Source organism: Xenopus laevis, chromosome 9_10S (assembly GCF_017654675.1).
Source record: "Xenopus laevis strain J_2021 chromosome 9_10S, Xenopus_laevis_v10.1, whole genome shotgun sequence".
In the NCBI taxonomy this organism is placed as follows: domain Eukaryota; kingdom Metazoa; phylum Chordata; class Amphibia; order Anura; family Pipidae; genus Xenopus; species Xenopus laevis.
In genome coordinates this window covers 96706275-96724727 of record NC_054388.1, presented here as the reverse complement: position 1 = coordinate 96724727, position 18453 = coordinate 96706275, and the positions used below count along the sequence as shown (strand labels likewise).

At 39.5% G+C, this 18453-nt stretch overlaps 2 protein-coding genes across 2 annotated transcripts in view; one reads left to right on the top strand and one right to left on the bottom strand.

Annotated features, from left to right (window-relative positions):
- The window catches only part of daglb.S (diacylglycerol lipase, beta S homeolog), a 30054-nt gene extending 29408 nt beyond the window's left edge, over positions 1-646 (bottom strand). The window contains exon 1 of the mRNA XM_018239180.2: positions 386-646. Coding sequence (XP_018094669.1) covers positions 386-480 — 95 coding nt within the window. The 5' untranslated portion in view covers positions 481-646. The remainder of the gene's footprint in view (positions 1-385) is intronic.
- A 6350-nt stretch (positions 647-6996) lies between these two features.
- On the top strand, positions 6997-16890 carry aldob.S (aldolase, fructose-bisphosphate B S homeolog). Its single transcript, NM_001089178.1, is given in 8 exon segments — positions 6997-7008; positions 12174-12297; positions 12503-12769; positions 12883-13043; positions 13931-14014; positions 14741-14915; positions 15796-15995; positions 16470-16890. Coding segments are annotated over 7 exon segments (1095 nt in total). The 5' UTR covers positions 6997-7008; positions 12174-12185; the 3' UTR covers positions 16566-16890.
- Positions 16891-18453: the final 1563 nt, after the last annotated feature.

The window sequence follows — 18453 nt, the reverse complement described above, 5'->3', positions numbered from 1 at the left end:
CGATGGTCGAATTATCCAAAAAATTACTTTGAATTTCAAATTTTTTTACTTCGAAAATTCCTTCGGATTCACTTCGACCCTTGATAAATCTGCCCCTAAGAGTAAAAGTCACAGCTTAAATTCCTCATGCCTATAAAGGAGTAATAAAGGAAAGCCTGGGGCCAGTGAAATACAGAGACAAGGTACAAGACTAATTACACTCTAAGACATTATGTTCTATTAATTCATGAGATGATACAGAGCAGCCCACAAGAAGTGCCTGGAAATCAAGCTGAGGAATGAAGAGTGTTCGCCTGAACTACAACTCCCAGGCGTGACAGACATTGTGGAGATGCAGCAGTGGAAGCGTTGGGAAAGCAGAGGAACATTATAATGGGCTACTTACCAGAGCAGCCGAATAACCAGCTCAAAGGCTCCAGGAAACACCAGGTCATCACTGGCTATTGCCCAGCGCCTGGAGAACATCAGCATGGCCGGCATCCTGCTCCTCGTGTGCGTCTCTCGCGTCAGCTACTCAATGTTGCTGCAACACCATCGCTCACATCGCATTCCCTCTCTGTCACTGAGACAGCACTAGCGCTGTCACTTGCCTGGCCCAAGGTTCCTGCTGTCAGCTGTGACATCACCGCCCACGTGACTGCTCAGCAAACCGGAAGTGCACCACTATAAAGACGCTGCGTTCCAGGGCCTGGCGTCAGCACATCGTATAGCGCATACCTCCTAACATTTTGGAAATAGAAAGAGGGTCAAAAAGACCCCAAGAAGCTATTTTTTTTGACTGCTCCCATTTAGTGGCCACACACCCTAATTACCATGTTCATGTTACACTATTTGGCAGGTTATGAAAGTTTGAACTAATTTCTATGGTTTTTTATGTGTTATTACAGTTTTGCTAATGAAAGTGAATTGCTCTTTAAGCTGCAGTTTCCCCAAGAGACCTGTCTATCTTAAATTGTTACAATTGCTCCTCTGCTTATCTTAAATTGTTACAATTGTTTCTTTGCTTATTTTAAATTGTTACAATTGTTTCTCTGCTAAACTTAAATTGTTACCATTGCTTCTCTGCTTATCTTAAATTGTTACAATTGCTTCTCTGCTTATCTTAAATTGTTACAATTGCGTCTCTGCTTATCTTAAATTGTTACAATTGCGTCTCTGCTTATCTTAAATTGTTACAATTGCGTCTCTGCTTATCTTAAATTGTTACAATTGGTTATTTGCTTATCTTAAATTGTTACAATTGCTTCTCTGCTTATCTTAAATTGTTACAATTGTTTCTCTGCTTATCTTAAATTGTTACAATTGCTTCTCTGCTTATCATAAATTGTTACAAAAGTATCTAACTGCCCTTGCACGTATTCTGGGCTTTTTGACAAAAGCCTATTAAGTTTAGAAACTTTGTATATTTTTCTGGCTGTTCAGTGCAGGAGATCAAAGAGAAAGTCGGGATATTTCTGTAACAATTCCAGGACTGCGGGCTGAGCTGTCAAATCAGGACTGTCCTGTGAAAAATGGGATGGTTGGGAGATATGAATAGGGCTTAAAATTTGGGGGGTTATTTAGTAAACTCCGGTCAGGCTTTTTAGGGCAGATCTCAAATTTTTCGTTTTTTTTTTTAAACTTACATTTTTTGGGATTCATTAAAGCCAGGTGATGCAAAAAGTCAGAATCTGAAATCAGCCATCTCAGACCTGCTGAGGTTGTATAGAAGTCAATGGGAGCGGTCCCTATCCTTGTTTAGCCCGAAAAAATTGTTCAATATGATTTTTCGTACTTTTTTTCAGGTTTTTCCCTGAAACAATTAATTACATAGTAAGTAAGGTTGGAAAAATGACACACATCCATCAAGTTCAACCTTTGAACTCTATTTTAACCTGCCTAACTGCTAGTTGATCCATCTGTCATTATAGTAACTAAGTATTTAATTTGTACACATTTGCAGGTTCATAGGAATGGACCTTGTTTCACTGAAATGAACACGTAATTTACTGACACAGCAGTGACACCTTGTGGTGAGAAAGAAATTCTGCCTATATGTATATACAAATGAATGAGTTTTTTTTAAAGTCTATTGTTACCTATGACGTCATATTTGGCACTAATTTGGATGGGGAAATGAGTATTTAACCAAGCACTGATACACTTGCCAAATGTACTTGATAAAGGCCCTAATGTGGGCCAAAACGTTGGATATGCATTATTAAATAAACACGTTTGATTTATTATAAATGGAGTGTGGGATATCATATGATACACTTTTGACCCTGTACCCACAATCAACTTGTGATCCGGTAATAAATATATATATATATATAATACACAAAAGCCATGAATATCCTGTAAATTATATCCTTATAAACGGTGAGTAGTGATGTCATCAGTTATAAACGGTGAGTAGTGATGTCATTTCTGTCACATGACTTACTAAAATTTGTGTATTATAATAAATAAAGTACCCCCAGTTGTAAAATATGAGGATATTAGAAGTTACCTCGGAGTTCCATGACCTGTATAAAAACACTCGGCCTCGTGTTTTTATATGGTCATGAAACTCCTCGGTAACTAATAATATCCTTATATTTTACAAGAGGGGGTACTTTATTCACTATATATATATATATATATATACACATTATTTAATTGCTCCCCCAAGCACTAGGCTACTATGTTGAGGCACACGCATATGCATGCATGAATTATGTGCATTTATGAAATGTTTAAAACATTTCTGAGATGTTGTTGGAGAGAGACAGGAGACCATTTCTGTCTAAGAAAGGTCAATTTTACGTTATAACTTGGACATCCAAGCTGACAAGTCAGCTCAGGCTCATTGCACCTTGCCTTCTGCAGTGTCAATTTGGCTTTCAGGGGGTACAGATTACAAACAGAAGACAATAGATCCCCTTTAAATCTGGTCCCAACCCCCATATCAAACACAAGCAATGCAGCAGCTCTGCACCCTCTACCTTTTTTAATAAGTGACCCACAGAGTGTGTACTCTCTGCAAGGATAAATGATTTCTTAGTTTTATTTATAGCATGTTAATGTTTTAAGCCTGGGAATTTTACAAAAACAGAACTGCTAGAATTCAAGAGCCAAATTTGGTGATAAGAAAGGAACTGCAATAATGGTGACTGCAGACAGGAGCTCTGGACTAGTAAAGATTCTGTGTATTATCTTCATTGCAAACACCCCCTCATTGCATAGAGATATATTTTGTATTGCTATTCATTATAGGCAGCAGTGTAAGAGTGAGAGCATGACTGTCCTTTATGCTACAGCAAAGGGAGTAAGAAGATACTATAGGAATACAGTACATGTCCACAGACATAAGGAGGCAGCACAAGCCTATTAATAAACACCCCTGTAGCTGGGCAATTATTATTATTATTATCATCAAGTATTTTTAGAGCACCAACATATTGCACAGCCCTGTACACCTGATGCTTTATCAGTGTCATTCAACAAAAATAATTCAATAATTACTTTCAGTAGAGGTAAAGATTTGCTGGTACCTTCCTTTGTGTATGTGTGTGAACTCTGCTTCAAGGTGGATATCAGGATGGGAATCCAATTCTTTAAGCCCCTGGGATTGTTACATGGCCAACCTACTTTCCCATCTACAGCCCCTGAGGGTATTTTGGAGCACAAAGGTAGGGCTCACATATGTCAACCCATGGATGGTTATATGGATTGACCCACTTTATAAGACTGTGTTACTGTTCCAAAAGTTTGCTACCTTCATAAAAAACTAGAGGTTAAAAGTAATTGAAATTCGCAGGCATTTCCGTGTTCCGTTTTTTATTGTATTCTGCCTTTTCATTCATTTTTGTCATTATACAGGTAATTTAATACACTTGAAGATTTTTGGTTAGTGTCACGGCTATGACAAATGGGTAAGTTGAAGTGGCTAGTTCTATAGGGTATAGAAAAAGGTTCCCCTCTGGATTTTGGTTGCCAAATAACAGAAGTGGCTAGCAGCAGTTCCCTTTCAGTGCAATAAAAAGCTGCCTGTGGTGTTATTCAGGTCTTTTCCCTTCTTCTGTTGTTGTTGTTGTTTGGTCAAAGTCCCTCCCATATTATGAAGCCATTCTAGTTCAGTACAAAATAGGTAAGACTTGGTGAGAAAATGGCCAGGATTTGGGGTCGAATCAGGTCCAGACTAAGGTTCTAAATATGCCCTTGAATTTCAAATTTCAAATGTGTATGTATTTTTATTTATATAGCAGGGGAGCCCAGACTGCCAGACTGCCAGGGAAAAGACTAGCATTTGTGCTAAATGGGTGATTCAGGTGGATCTGCATGGCCATGTCAGCATGACTTTTTGGAAGCACAATCACAGTACCTCAATTTCCCTATATACTGAAAAACCGCTTAATTTAAACAAAATATATATGCAGGCTTGTTGTGAAATGTTCTTTTATATGATCTTATTTACATTGGGAAGGCTTTTGCAGAGTCAGATGAATGGAAATACTTTTCGCACTGGCGAATGGACGTAACTACTACTAATTCATTAATACGCGGATTTTTCAGAAAGTTACCTCTTGCGCCAAACTTGCCTTCACCACCTCAGACCAGGCGAAGTGCAATAGAGTAGATAGGACTTCCTCAAAAAACAAGTTGGCATCTTTTACTTTTTACAGGGTGATAGGCTGAAAAAGATCGAAATTTGTTTTGGGATACCCTCCTTACCCCCTACATTTGATAACATATGGCACCTAAACTATACTGTGGGCACATGTGTAGGGCAATATAAGAACTTTTATATAATTTTATTAAGGTTCCCTGGCCTTGTGTAGTGTAATGTAGTTGCTGCAGCATATACGTCCATTCAACTTTAACGGCACGCCGTATGCTAATTAGGCATTGCTAGCGTAATTTTGAACTGCTTAACATATTATTGCAAGCAAAACTTCGCAAGCGTTCGGTACCCTGTGCGCAAATTCGGATCTTCGTGAATTAGCGTTGTCCAGGCGAATTTACGCCTGGCGAAGTGTTGCGATGTGCGCGAAGACAACGCTGGTGGATTTTCGGAGGTAAGTAAATTTGCCCCTTGATGCCATATGTCTCCATCCACCTATTATAATGGCTGATTCTTAGTCTAGATGATGACTTTGCCCCCCACACGGGAACATTTTATTGCGGATGCCCATGTTGCCATGTACATTTATTTTACTGAATAACCATAGAAAGGCCTAATACATTATTAACATTTTAGGGATTATACCCTCCAACCATACTGGGACTACTTCTCTGATAAAGTGCTACACCTGCCTGTCTAGGTTCAAGCTTCTGTATAATGCAAAAAGTAGCAGATGGAGCTGGAGTTCCATATCTAGTCCCATGAGTGGGTCACTTATTGTACAAGTGTAACACTGACTGAAACCATCATGGGCAAGTCGTTGTTATGGGGCTATGAACCATGTTTTTTTCTGGCATGCCATTTCTTCCCTTTCCATGCTTTCTTGCACTGTGCTAGATCATGGCCAGTAGTAAGAATTGTGAGAGGGTGCAAGTAGAACACTTGAATACCCAGCTTGTGATCACTATTCATATTCCTGCAACAAGACCTATATCAATGGCCCTTCTGTTTCTGCTGGTGCCACTCCAAGAGACACTCCATAGAGTCTGTCAGCTCACTGAAGGCTTCTAGTGGCAGCTTCAGCAATTGCAGCTATTACATTGTAAGCATTCGAAGGCAATAACAACAGCTTTCAACCAGACCCCCTTAAAGGGAGGCGGGCATTTAGATTGTATGAGGCGAGAGATCGTCTCCATCCCTTAAAATAACCTTTGTTTTTCTTTTTTTTTTTAAAGGGGAACTATTCGAAAATTAAAATTTAATATAAACTTGAGCATACTAAAATAAGAAACTTTCTAAATACATTTACCTTTTTCTGAAATAATCAAGTTTATCTTCACTATTCCTCTCTCAGCATCTGTTTCACCTCATTCTGTCTGCATTCAGGAGTTGGGTGTCAGATAATCATTCACCGTTAGATCTAATATATGTTAGGGTAGGACTACATGGACGTTTTCGGCGCGATCCAATGCACAGCAAAAAAAAAATGCCGGCGTCAATTCCCATGCAATGGAAATAAGGTAAGTAATGGAAATGTCAGATGAAGTCGCAACACTGATAAGACGCGACACGACTGTAGGATGCAGGCGCATCGTGCAGCGTCTACATCTGACAGTCGTGTCGCGTCGGATCAAAGCTGCGACAACATCCGACAATGCATTCACTTACCTTATTTCCATCACATGCGATTTGATGCTGGCGTTTTGTTGAAGCACTTTGGATCATGCCAAAAACGTCCATGTAGTCCTACCATTATAGGAGGCTCCTTTTGCCTTACCTTTTGTATTAGAGCTCACTCTATTAAAATCACCAGACATCATGTCTCTCTACATGCAGAATTTGTGCAAAAGGCAGTTATTTTGTTAGTACTGGAATCAGTTATTTGAGTGAGCTCTAATACATCTGCTAGGAAAGGGAGCCCCCTATAAGATATATTGGATCTAACTGTCAATGACTATCTGACACCCAACTGGGGCATGAAGGGAGAATGAAGAGAAACAGATGCTGAGAGAGGGATAGTGAAGATAAACTTGATTATTTCAGAAACGGTAGAGCATATTTAATTGATTGTATTTAGAAAGTTTCTTATTTCAGTATGATGAAGCTCATATTAAATTTTTCATTTTTGCAATAGTTCCCCTTTAATGTTAAGGTATAAAAGCAGAGGACAAACAAACAGCTGACGTGACACCAGCAGCCACCAAACGATCTCGCCTAAGCTACTGAACTTTGTACACACACCGACTGAAAAACTGCTATCCTGCTTCAACGATTGGTCCATGCTCAGTGTGTGGGCCTATCAGAGCAGGTGAAATGTCTCGAGCCGCCCCTAGGTCTGTATGTGGCAGAGCATATAAGGAAGCTGATGTGATCACTTCTGTCTCATCACGGATTCTCTGCTGCCTGTGTCTCTCCTCTCAGCAGTAAGTGCACTCACTTGGGGAAGGAGAACTTGCAAATACTGTTCAGGGGGTTATGTGCAGAGTAGGCAATGTGTGTAGTACGTGCAGTTATTTCTTGCAGGGTACAGAAAGTTATCTCTTGTTTACTTGCTGCACTAAGATTCTAGTTTTGAAAGTTTATTAACCAATTATCTGTTGTCTGCAATTTCAGCTTTATTTTGTATATTACCCATATAGACTTTTTGCATGTTAATGAGCATCCAGGGGGCCATGCAACATGTAGTAAAGGAATCTACCCCCTGTTGCACAACCATAACTTCGCTCAATGTCACAGTATCACAAATACCAGCATTGTATAACGTTATCAAGGTTAAAAGCATGCAGAGAGCTGTAGTCCAGCAACATCTGCGTCGCTATTGATCAATAAAACGTTTGCTCCAGCTCTTCAGAGCCAGCGGATGCATTAAATGCAAAATAATCCTCCAATGAGAATCCCTGTTCTTCTTTGAAATTGGAAGCATTAAAAACTGTTTTCCCAGCACTGAACAAGACTGGTCAAGTTCTGTAGAGAACCATTGGGATAGTTTTATGGTGACTAGAATTTATTGTTTCAAGGAGAAGTAAAGCTACAGTTTATAGCCAATAGATTAGCCACAATAGTGCAAGTTATAACACAATGGGGCATATTTATCAAGGGTCGAATTTGAATTGAAAAAATTTCGAAATTCAAATTCAAAAAGACCAACTGAAATGAAATCAAAAGGTTTTTTTTTTTGGTTCGAATAGGACAGTTTTTGATCGAATAGGTCCGTATTCGGCCTAATTCAAATTGTACGAATCTAAGGAATAGCACATTCGATTGAATTTGATTCAAAGTTTTTTCCAAATTTAGATTTTTTAAAGTCCACCAATTGACTCCAAATAGGTTCTAGGATGTCCCCCATAGGCTAAAACAACAATTCGGCAGGTCTTAGATGGCGAATGGTCAAAGTCGAATTTTTATAGAGACAGTACAATTTTTTTCAAATTGAAATCTAATTTGGACTATTCCCTAGTCGAAGTACACAACAAATAGCTCGAAATTCTAATTTTTTTAATTTGAAAGTTCACCTCGTCCTTTGATAAATCTGCCCCTATGTTTATTCTGTAAACGGCTCTAAAAGCTCTGTCTGTTTGTTTAGAATAGAAGCTGCCATATTAGCTTGGTGTGACATCACTTCCTGCCTGATGACTCATAATTCTGGGCTCATATTACAGCAGGGAGGAGGGGAAGGGAGGGGGAGTGAGAGAGAGATGAGCAAACTGAGCATGCTCAAGTCCTAGCCCTAGAGGTTTAAGCTGAAAACAGGAAGTCTGATAAAGCCCATGAGTACACAATAGAAGGAAAGAAATGTGGTTTTTCTTTTGATAGAGGACTCACAGCACCATTACCTTGAGGGTTTACTGGTGTATTTATATAGACCTTTCTGATAAAGATTACTTAATTTTAGCCTTTCCTTTTCCTTTAAATGCCATTTAAAGTGGATGTAAACTTTTAGTATGATCTAGAGCAGTAATTCCCAACCAGTGGCTCATGAGTAACATGTTGCTCACCAACCCCTTGGGTGTTGCTCCCAGTGGCCTCAAAGCAGTGGTTTATTTTTGAATTCCAGGTTTGGAGGCAAGTTTTAGTTGGATAAACAACAGGTGTACTGCCAAACAGATTCTCCTGTAGGCTGCCAGTCTATATAGGGGCTACCAAATAGCCAATCACAGCCCTTATTTGGCACCCCAGGAACTTTTTTCATGCTTGTGTTGCTCTCCAACTATTTTTAAATTTGAATGTGGCTCACAGGTATAAAAGGTTGGGGACCCCTGATCTGAAGAGAAATAAAGCAAGGAAACACTGTTTTTTATTTTTTTTAGAGACACTAGCCTTAGTCTGTATCTTTTTCATGTAATCACATGACTTTATATTTTGGGGAAAATATATATTTTTTTAGGTGAAGGCTTCCACTAGGTTCACAAAAGAAATTTCTGACATATACTATGCTATACTTGATGTTTACGCTGCATTTATTTTTCAGTGTTTGTCAGGGATATTATACACTATACATGGAACTAGTTTATTTGATCACGGCTGTAACTGGATTTTATAGAAAACCTGGAATACAAAACATATATATAGAGAGAGAGAGAGCGCGAGAGAGAGAGAGAGAGAGAGAGAGAGAGAGAGAGAGAGAGAGAGAATTCATGAAGGGTAACTATTAACCATAGCTTTTGTTTAGGATGCCTATAATCTAAAAAATGTTTCACCAACCAGAGATACATTCCAAATGGGGCACACAATAATATTTGTTTTAAAGGAGAACTAAAGCCTAACTAAATAAATAGGCTAGAAGTGTTGTACATTATGTTTTGGCTTCTATACCAGCCCAAGGCAACCACAGCCCTTTAGCAGTAAAGATCTGTGCCTCCAAAGATGCCCCAGTAGCTCCCCATCTCCAGCAACTCCCAATCATTTACTTCACTGCACATGCTCTGGGCTTAGGGACAGACACACAATATATATTTATATCTATGTCTGATCAGTACATAATTCAGATTATTGGTACAAACTGGCACAATTAGCAGCTGAATGTAATCATCAGGCCTGTAGTACCATCTTATATAATAGGCCAACCTTATTTTCTGATTTGCAACTACCCCTAAGATTAGCTTCTAAACAGCTGCTCAAAGCTCACTGAGCATGTGAGTGTTAATGCCACTCTTAACAAATCCAAGATAGGGAGTTCCTGTGACAACATTGAAGTCATAGATCATTACTATTTACTGTTAGGGTTCAGTTCTGTTTTAAGAAAAGACCCCTATCAAGCACTGTGGCCTTTTCACTGGGGGAATTCTCCTGGTGTGGACGACCACATTGGGGCACACATATTTGCTTAATGAGCGAGGTGGCTATAGCACTCTATAAGGGACTTATCTTAAAATAAATTCTATTGTTTCACCTATCTGCACTGAAGGCACTGTTAGCCTGCACCTCTAATAGGGGAAAATTTTTTTGGTGATAGGCGATCTTTAATTAGCCTTCCCAAACTCAAAAGTCACCCTCCGCCTATGCATTTTCATTTTAGTCCAGTGGCCAACGGGTGACTTTACGTGCATTGGCGCTTGTGGTTTTTAGTAGCTTAGGAGGGGGTATATGAAACACCTGCTATGGCAATTGCCTGATTGGAAATGTGGACTGCCACGTTTCCAAGTGCCAACTCCTATGTGTTGGCGCTAAAGCTTCCAGGAGACTATTGTAGAAGCCAAGGGGAAGCAAGTTTGGATGATTTGGCACCACCCCTTGAATTTACTGAATTTTGTGGGCACCAAAACATTTCCTATCTCCCATTGCCTTAATGGTGTGACCGTCCCTTTTAATCCTCAGCGGGGCTTGTTAATCCTTGTTACTTTGACTTGTTTGTACCATTTTTAACAGTTGCAGACATCAGCATTTCTGAAAGACAGTCAATAGTACAGTATTCTCATTTGGCACGCCTGCTTTTCCTCAGCACTTATGCCAGGCATTTTGTAGCAGATACTTGTCTGCAAAATAGAAAGAGAAGAAGCCATGATCAAACCTTATAAAGTCTGAGTTCACCAACCTTTAATAAATGCAAGGTGCTGAGCTGCACAGATTGCAAAACTAAATGCACTTAAATTAAAAATGCAGTCACTGCAGCCCTGCAGCTGGAATATTAGTGCAGAAAATACATTCTTGTTTATCAGGGTGGAACAAGTCTGATTGCCTTTTGCCTGCAGAACATAAACACCTTGTGCAGAGTGATCCTTGTGCACAGTGACCCAGCTGCACTTGCTTTTATGCTAAATTGCATGTTTTTTTTAAAGCTTTTATTGCAGGCAGTTACAAATCATTATCCTGTTGCAGCCATGCCTGTATAGTTTTATTTTTGGTTACTCCTAAAAGGGATTGTAGTGCTGCCCATAAGTACCCTCTGTCCCCATTGATTTGAGGGAAATGTGGAAACAGAGGCCAGTGCACCTAAGGGCTCTTACAGACGAGAGTTTTTACCTGCGCTCCCCTGCGTTCCGGTTTCATGCGTTCAGCCGCAGGGGAGCGCAGGAGTAGACGCACTGAATTATTTTCAATGTGGCTGTACTCACACTGACGCATGTAAGCGCCGAACGCAGGTAAAATGCAACATGCTGCGTCCCAACCTGCGTTCGGCGCTTACATGCGTATGTGTGAGTACAGCCTCATTGAAAAGAACGCAGGGGAGCGCCGGTAAAAACGCTTGTCTGTAAGAGCCCTTATAAAGGTGACAGTACACAGAAAGATCCGCTCTTTTGTCGATTTTGACAAACGAGCCGAACTTTCCCCAATATGCCCACCTTGAGGTGGTCGATATTGAGCTGATTCAATCTTGGGCCCTAGGGCCCAACGATCAGACCATACTGAAAGGTATATGGGCAGTCGGATTGCTGGACCAACTGGATTTTCAGCCCTGCCCAATCAACATCTGGCCGACTATCGGCTTACTCTCGGCCAGATAAGGATTGGGGAATCCCATCGGAGGGCCCCATACACGTGCCAATAAGATACCGACTGTCAGCAGCTTTTATTGGCCCGTGTATGGCCACCTTTACAGGCTGGCTGATGTCCCCATTTGCCAGAAAGGTAAGTAGGCGAACCTCATACTAACAATAACACAGTTGACTAGCAATTGACAGAACCTAATGAAAAATGCAAAGGGAGATAAGGGATTGCAGTTGACACCTGTACTATCTTTACTCAGAATGAGCTAAATAGGCCCCTCTCCAAGGGTTGGACATTGGAGTGGGGCTTGAATTGAAAATGTTTGACAATCACTGGTTTATATAGTGAATAAAGTACCCTTATAGTAAAATACAAGGATATTATAAGTCACCGAGGAGGTTACTTCTAATATCCTCATATTTTCCAACAAGAGGTACTTTATTTATTATAATACACACTTTTAAATGTGAAAATAAATGACATCACTACTCACCGATTATAACTGATGACATCACTAGTCACCATTTCTAATGATATAATTTGCAAGATATTCATGGCTTTTGTGTAATATATCATAATAACGTTAATGTAAACATGAATTGGTCGGCAATTATATGCGTCTATGAGCATCGCCATTGACCGGTTTTCTCATCCTTGCCTTCAGAAATCAACAACCATGGCTCCCGTATTCCCAGCACTAACTACAGAGAAGAAGAAGGAGCTGTCTGAGATTGCTCAGCGGATTGTGGCACCAGGCAAAGGAATCCTGGCAGCAGATGAGTCTGTGGGTGAGAAAACATTTCTTAGGTGGCCACCCAACTACATTTATGGCTGTCTGCCCAACACTTTGCTCGCTTTTTCCCTGTTCACTCTTATTCTCTGTCTCTATCTCTCATTCCAGCAAAACATTTCTGAACTTTTCCTTTGTCCTTGAGCTACACATACTGTATGTCAGAATGGTTCTGAGAGATGCTGTATTTGGTTATCATGCAGGTACTATGGGAAGCCGCCTCAAACGCATTAATGTTGAGAACATAGAGGAGAACAGACGTTTCTTTCGAGACCTTCTTTTCACTTCAGATCCCTCTATAAATAAGTGCATTGGAGGTGTCATTTTTTTCCATGAAACTCTCTACCAGAAGTCTCGTAATGGAACTCCCTTCCCCAAAATCCTCAAGGATCTTGGCATTGTTGTAGGAATCAAGGTAGATAAAGGCACTGCACCATTAGCAGGGACTGATGGAGAGACCACAACTCAAGGTAGGGTACACTTCAGTTTGTCTGTGTGATTGTTTATGGTGTCTTTATTCTTTATGTCATTACTGTTAAGACTCATGGTTTATATTTTGGCCTTTGACACTTGTCTTTCGCAGGTTTGGACGGGCTTGCAGAAAGATGTGCTCAATATAAGAAGGATGGTGCCGACTTTGCAAAGTGGCGTTGTGTGCTCAAGATCTCAGATACTGCACCATCAAGTCTTGCTATCCGTGAGAATGCCAATGTTTTAGCTCGATATGCCAGTATCTGTCAGCAGGTATGTTTCTCTATGTCAAACATACAAAAATTGCCCTAGTGGATAGTAGGGATGCACCAAATCCGCTATTTTGGATTTGGCCAAACCCCTGAATCCTTTGTGAAAGATTTGGCCGAATACTGAACCAAATCCGAATCCTAATTTAATTTGTGACAAAAAATCACGCGATTTTCCTACCTCCCCCTAATTTGCATATGCAAATACTGTATGTCAGAATTCCATATGCAAATTAGGATTCAGATTCGGTTTGGCCAGGCAGAAGGATGGGATCCTAAACTTTACTTTAGGCTTCTTTCTGCTCAATTGGAAGGTCACTTGGGGTGAATATGTATTTGTTCTCCTAGATATTTTTGAAACTATGAGGCGGGGGGGGGGGGGAGGCTGGCCTACAATTGAGGCTTGACCTAAAAAGTTTTGACATGGGGAGGCACATTTATCAAGGTTCGAATTTCAAATTTATGTGAGTTTTTTAAAACTTTCACAAATTCAAAATGCGACCAATCGAAATTTATTAATGAAATAGAATTTTTCCAACTTGGACGAATTGAAACGACCTGAAAGCTCGGATCTAATTCAATTAAACTCGATTTGAGTTTTTTCTCCTAAAAAAAACGTGAATGTCAGGAAGGCTGCAAACATCTCCAAATTGATCCCTGGACCTCTCCCATTGACTTAAACAGCAATTTGGCAGGTTTGTGATGGCGAATAGTTGAATTTGAATTCTTAAAGGGCCAGAGTATGATAAATTTGACAGTTTTGACCATAAAAAAACCCCAGAAAATTTTGAATTTTCATTTCGACCCTTAATAAATCTGCCCCTTATTGTAGAAGATGCTGTCAGACGATTTCCTAATACTAAGCTTTTGTGCACTACTTGTCTTCAATAGAATGGGCTTGTGCCAATTGTGGAACCAGAAATCCTGTCTGATGGGTCCCATGATCTCCAAAGGTGTCAATATGAAACTGAAAAGGTAAGAAATACACAAAGCAGTCTGAATCTCTCAGCCATAAGCATCATACCCGTGATGCATAATAGTTAAACAATGAAATGTGTTGGTGTTAAATTCTTGACTAATATTTAAGATGAAGTGCTTCACTTCTATTGTGTAAATCCAAACCGAAAAGAGGTTTAGGCTGTAGGACCCGATTAATGGTTTCCCCTACATTGACCAAGATCATTGGGCAATAAATGGGCCAGCGGAAAACCGAATTGGATAACAGGAAAAGTGGGGCTATCCGGTACTCCACTGGAATCCACAGGGCCAAAAGTCAGTTAAAAAAATTAATTTTATTGGTCAGTGTTAAAAATGTACATACATCTTCTAGGGCCCTACGCGTTTCGTACCTCTAGGTTACTTAATCATGGGCCCAAAATAATCTCCATCCCATCCACTGTGCACCATTGCTGATGAAAAAGGACATATAAAGTGTTTATTATACCAAGCCATCAGGTCTTCCACTTCCACTATGTAAATGTACAGAATATTATGTGTGTACATAGGTATTATAGGATATACTATAAAAATGTGTAAGTATCCAGACAGAGGGGGCACATACAAGGCTCATTCTTTCAGAATTGATACTTCTTACTTTCCAACATAAAGAAACTTTGGCCAAGAAGGCAATATGCACAAAAGTAAATACTGTATATGTATTAATCCAATAACTCACCGGTATTGTAATCCCTCCTCACTAAGGTGCTGTCTGCTGTGTATGCTGCCCTCATTGAGCACCATGTTTATCTGGAAGGAACTCTATTAAAGCCAAATATGGTCACAGGGGGTCAGTCTTGTTCACAAAAATATACCCCTCAAGATGTTGCCATGGCCACTGTCACTGCCTTAAGACGTACAGTACCTCCTGCAGTTCCAGGTATGAATATAGTTCTGTAATATGTTCAGTTGTACCATTTGTTGCCAGACTCTTTATTTCCTAATTGCTCCATGAACTACAGCACATTGGAAGGATTTATCCACATTATCTGGAAGGTAATTAGTACTGGTGGACTGAGTTTAAAATGGATCACATAATTACTACTACAACATTATAAAGAAGTCAGATGCCAAGACTTGCCTTTTGGGATCAATTAATGGACAAAATTTATTTGCAGAATGTAATTTATACATCCAATATACCCTGGCATTGACACCAGGAACTTTTTATAGTGGAGTCACTAATTTTATCTGAGTTTTCTAAATTTTGAAATCTAACATGGGGCTAGACATATTGTCAGTTTCCCTGGTGCCCCCAGTCATGTGACTTGTGCTCTGATAAACAGTAACTCTTTACTGTTGTACTTCAAGTTGGAGTGATATGACCCCTCCCTTCCACCCCCCCAGCAGCCTTACAACAGAACAATGGGAAGGTAAACAGATAACAGCTCCCTAACACAAGATAACAACTCCCTGGTAGATATAAGAACAGCATTTAATAGTAAAAATCCAGGTTCCATTGCAACACATTCAGGTACATTGGGCAAAAGAAAAAACAGACAGAAAAGCAGTTCCATCCTAAAGTGCTGGCTCTTTCTGAAAGCACATGACCAGGCAAAATTACTTGAGATTATAAATAAAAAAAAACACACTTGTTGGTTCAGGAACAACATTTTATATTGTAGATTGAATTATTTGCAGTGTAATTTAGAAATAAAAACGACACCATAAAAATCATGACAGAATCCCTTTAATGCGTTTTGGTGTTGTTTAATACAGTCTCCTTATTTCTTACTGTATATTCCATGTGTATTTTGCAGGTATCTGCTTCCTCTCAGGAGGTCAGAGTGAAGAAGAGGCCTCCCGTAACCTCAATGCTATGAATAGCTGCAGTCTTACTCGGCCGTGGCGTGTGTCTTTCTCATATGGTCGTGCTCTACAGGCATCAGCACTCTCTGCCTGGCTTGGAAAGAGTGAGAATGAGAAAGCTGCTCAGGAAGCCTTTGTTAAGAGAGCGAAGGTCAGGATTTTTCCTTTCTCATTGTTTTTCTTGCAAATTGTGCCTCAGAGGTTCAAGTTTTAAATAGGCATACATAATTCAATGTACTTGTAAGGCAAAATGTAAGTTGATCCTATTAGCATGATGGGCTATATTGGGTAAAAATTTCAGGCAACTCAAGAGCTGACTCTTATGTTGGCCTGGATACCAAATATTGCAAGATAATGCACGCTTACAGGAACCCAATGAGGTCCTGGCCTCCCAGCATTATAAACCCTGTCTAAAGTATTGCTGATATTGCCTGATATCAACCATGGAGGTCATCAATAACCCTATATACAAGATAATAATCTGCTGACTCTGTCACTTAGACTTCTCACTTGTGGCCAAAAGGATTGTTCTTGCATGTGTTGATCCATCAAGAAATGCTCAAGAAATGTCTAATTTTCATACTTTTTAGGACACTCTTATAAACTTTCACTTGTATTTTTGCAGATTAATGGTTTGGCAACTCTTGGACAATATGTTCCATCTGGATCATCAGATTCTGCTTCATCTCAGTCCCTGTTTCAGCCTAGTTACACCTATTAAAGTGTCTTGCTGTGAGCTATTCCGGTTGTTAAAACACAAACTTCCAGCAAAATTTGCCTTCGGTGACCAGTCTCCAAAGAGGACAGTTTTACCAACATTCCAAATAGAATATTTTTAAGAATGAGAATATTTGTATGCCAATATTTTTAGTACCATAGTTTTTTTCTGGAATGGGCCAAAATCTTTATAATTTCAATTTTATTTCAGTTGAAGCATTTGAGCCAGATATATATATAATCTTCTTTAATGTACAAGTTTCTGCTCCTTCAAGTATTCCAAAATGTATTTCTTACATCTCATTAAAATTGATCTTTACATACAGTAATTGTACTTCTATATGTTTTACAATTATGTAGAATTATACACCTGCAATCAACATAAGGACGATGGAAATGACTTGTGTTGAGAAGCATGCAGCTTATTGTTTTTAATAAGACTTGGTCACTGAACAACTTTTGGATGAGTAAAAGGTGCTTATTCCCATTGTGTATAATCAGTTCTTACCATTAAGTCTGAAGAACACGCTATAATAATGGAAAAGCTGAATTTATTATACAGAGCTTATCTCCCTTTAAACTAATTATGCTGATTGCAAGGGAGTAAAATAGTCTTCTATATATATGGTATATATGTTTATCTGGCTTATGTTGTACACAGATATACAGTATTGTGCCTTCAGTTTTATGGGCGTATAACTGAATCTCTTTACTAACTGCTATTGGATATGCTAGATATAGATATAGCTATATATATAACCTGCATACCATTAAATACATGCTTATATTTGACATTTTGTCATGAAGCAACAAATATAAATATATATTTCACTTGTGAAGCCGAGTTTAAAAAAACAGCCTGTGCCCCTGTGGTTCCCATTATACATTTTAGTGCCACTGTGAGTAATGAGGGAGAACATTAACTTCCTATTTCTCATAATACAGAGATAGAAATATTTTGTCTTTTATAAACATCACTTCTGTTCCCAGCCTTGGTCTCAGCGACTGTAGAACAAACACATGCGCATTGGAATCTGACCTGTGTGGTTCTGGGTCGGTGTGTACTCAGCACTTATCTTGGCACTACAGGAGAACAGCTGACTGTGATATGTTTGGGGAGAGGGTTAGGCTCCTCTGCAATTGAACAAAAGTCCAGAATTAGCAATAAATGTATATCCTTTTTAAAAACTAGCCTGGTTAGAGGATTTACTATTCTTTGTGCATGATCTTTCATCCAGTTCTATTTTCATGTACAAAGAGCATCACCAAGTCTGACAGTCGTTAGCTTAGAAAGAAAACCATCCTTTGCAAAATCATTGCTCACAGATAGGTAGTTTGTTTTCTGAAGTAGCTCGAAGTTTCTTCACAAGGTGAAGCGCTGTGTATGTTTTCCCACCGCAAGAAAGGATTTTGGTAAAATTTCCCCACCACGAGAAAGCATTTTGGGTAAATTTGTTGCCCGTGGAACCACAGCTTTAGGGCAGAGACACACTGTCAGATTCGGGGAGATTAGTCGCCCGGCGGGATGGCACTCTGAGTGCTTCGTTTTCCGAAGTTGCCCAAAGTTTCCCTGTGATCTTAAAGGACAAGGAAAGGGTTAAATTACCTGGGGGTGCCACTTTGTTAGGCACTGTGCTGCGATCTTTCCTCTTGTCCCAAGGATCCCTTGCAGCCGTCCTGGGCCGCATGCATGTGCAGTAGATTAAAAACAGAATTTAGAGATTAAAATTCAAATGCGACTGTACATGTGCACTGTCAAGGCAAGGAATTTCATGGTTTGATGTTAGCAATTTAAATCAAAGTTTGCAATTATAATGAATTAACAAACTCACCCCCCCCCCCAGTGATCAAACATTTCCTTCTCCTTAAAATTGAAAGGAGAACTAAAGCCT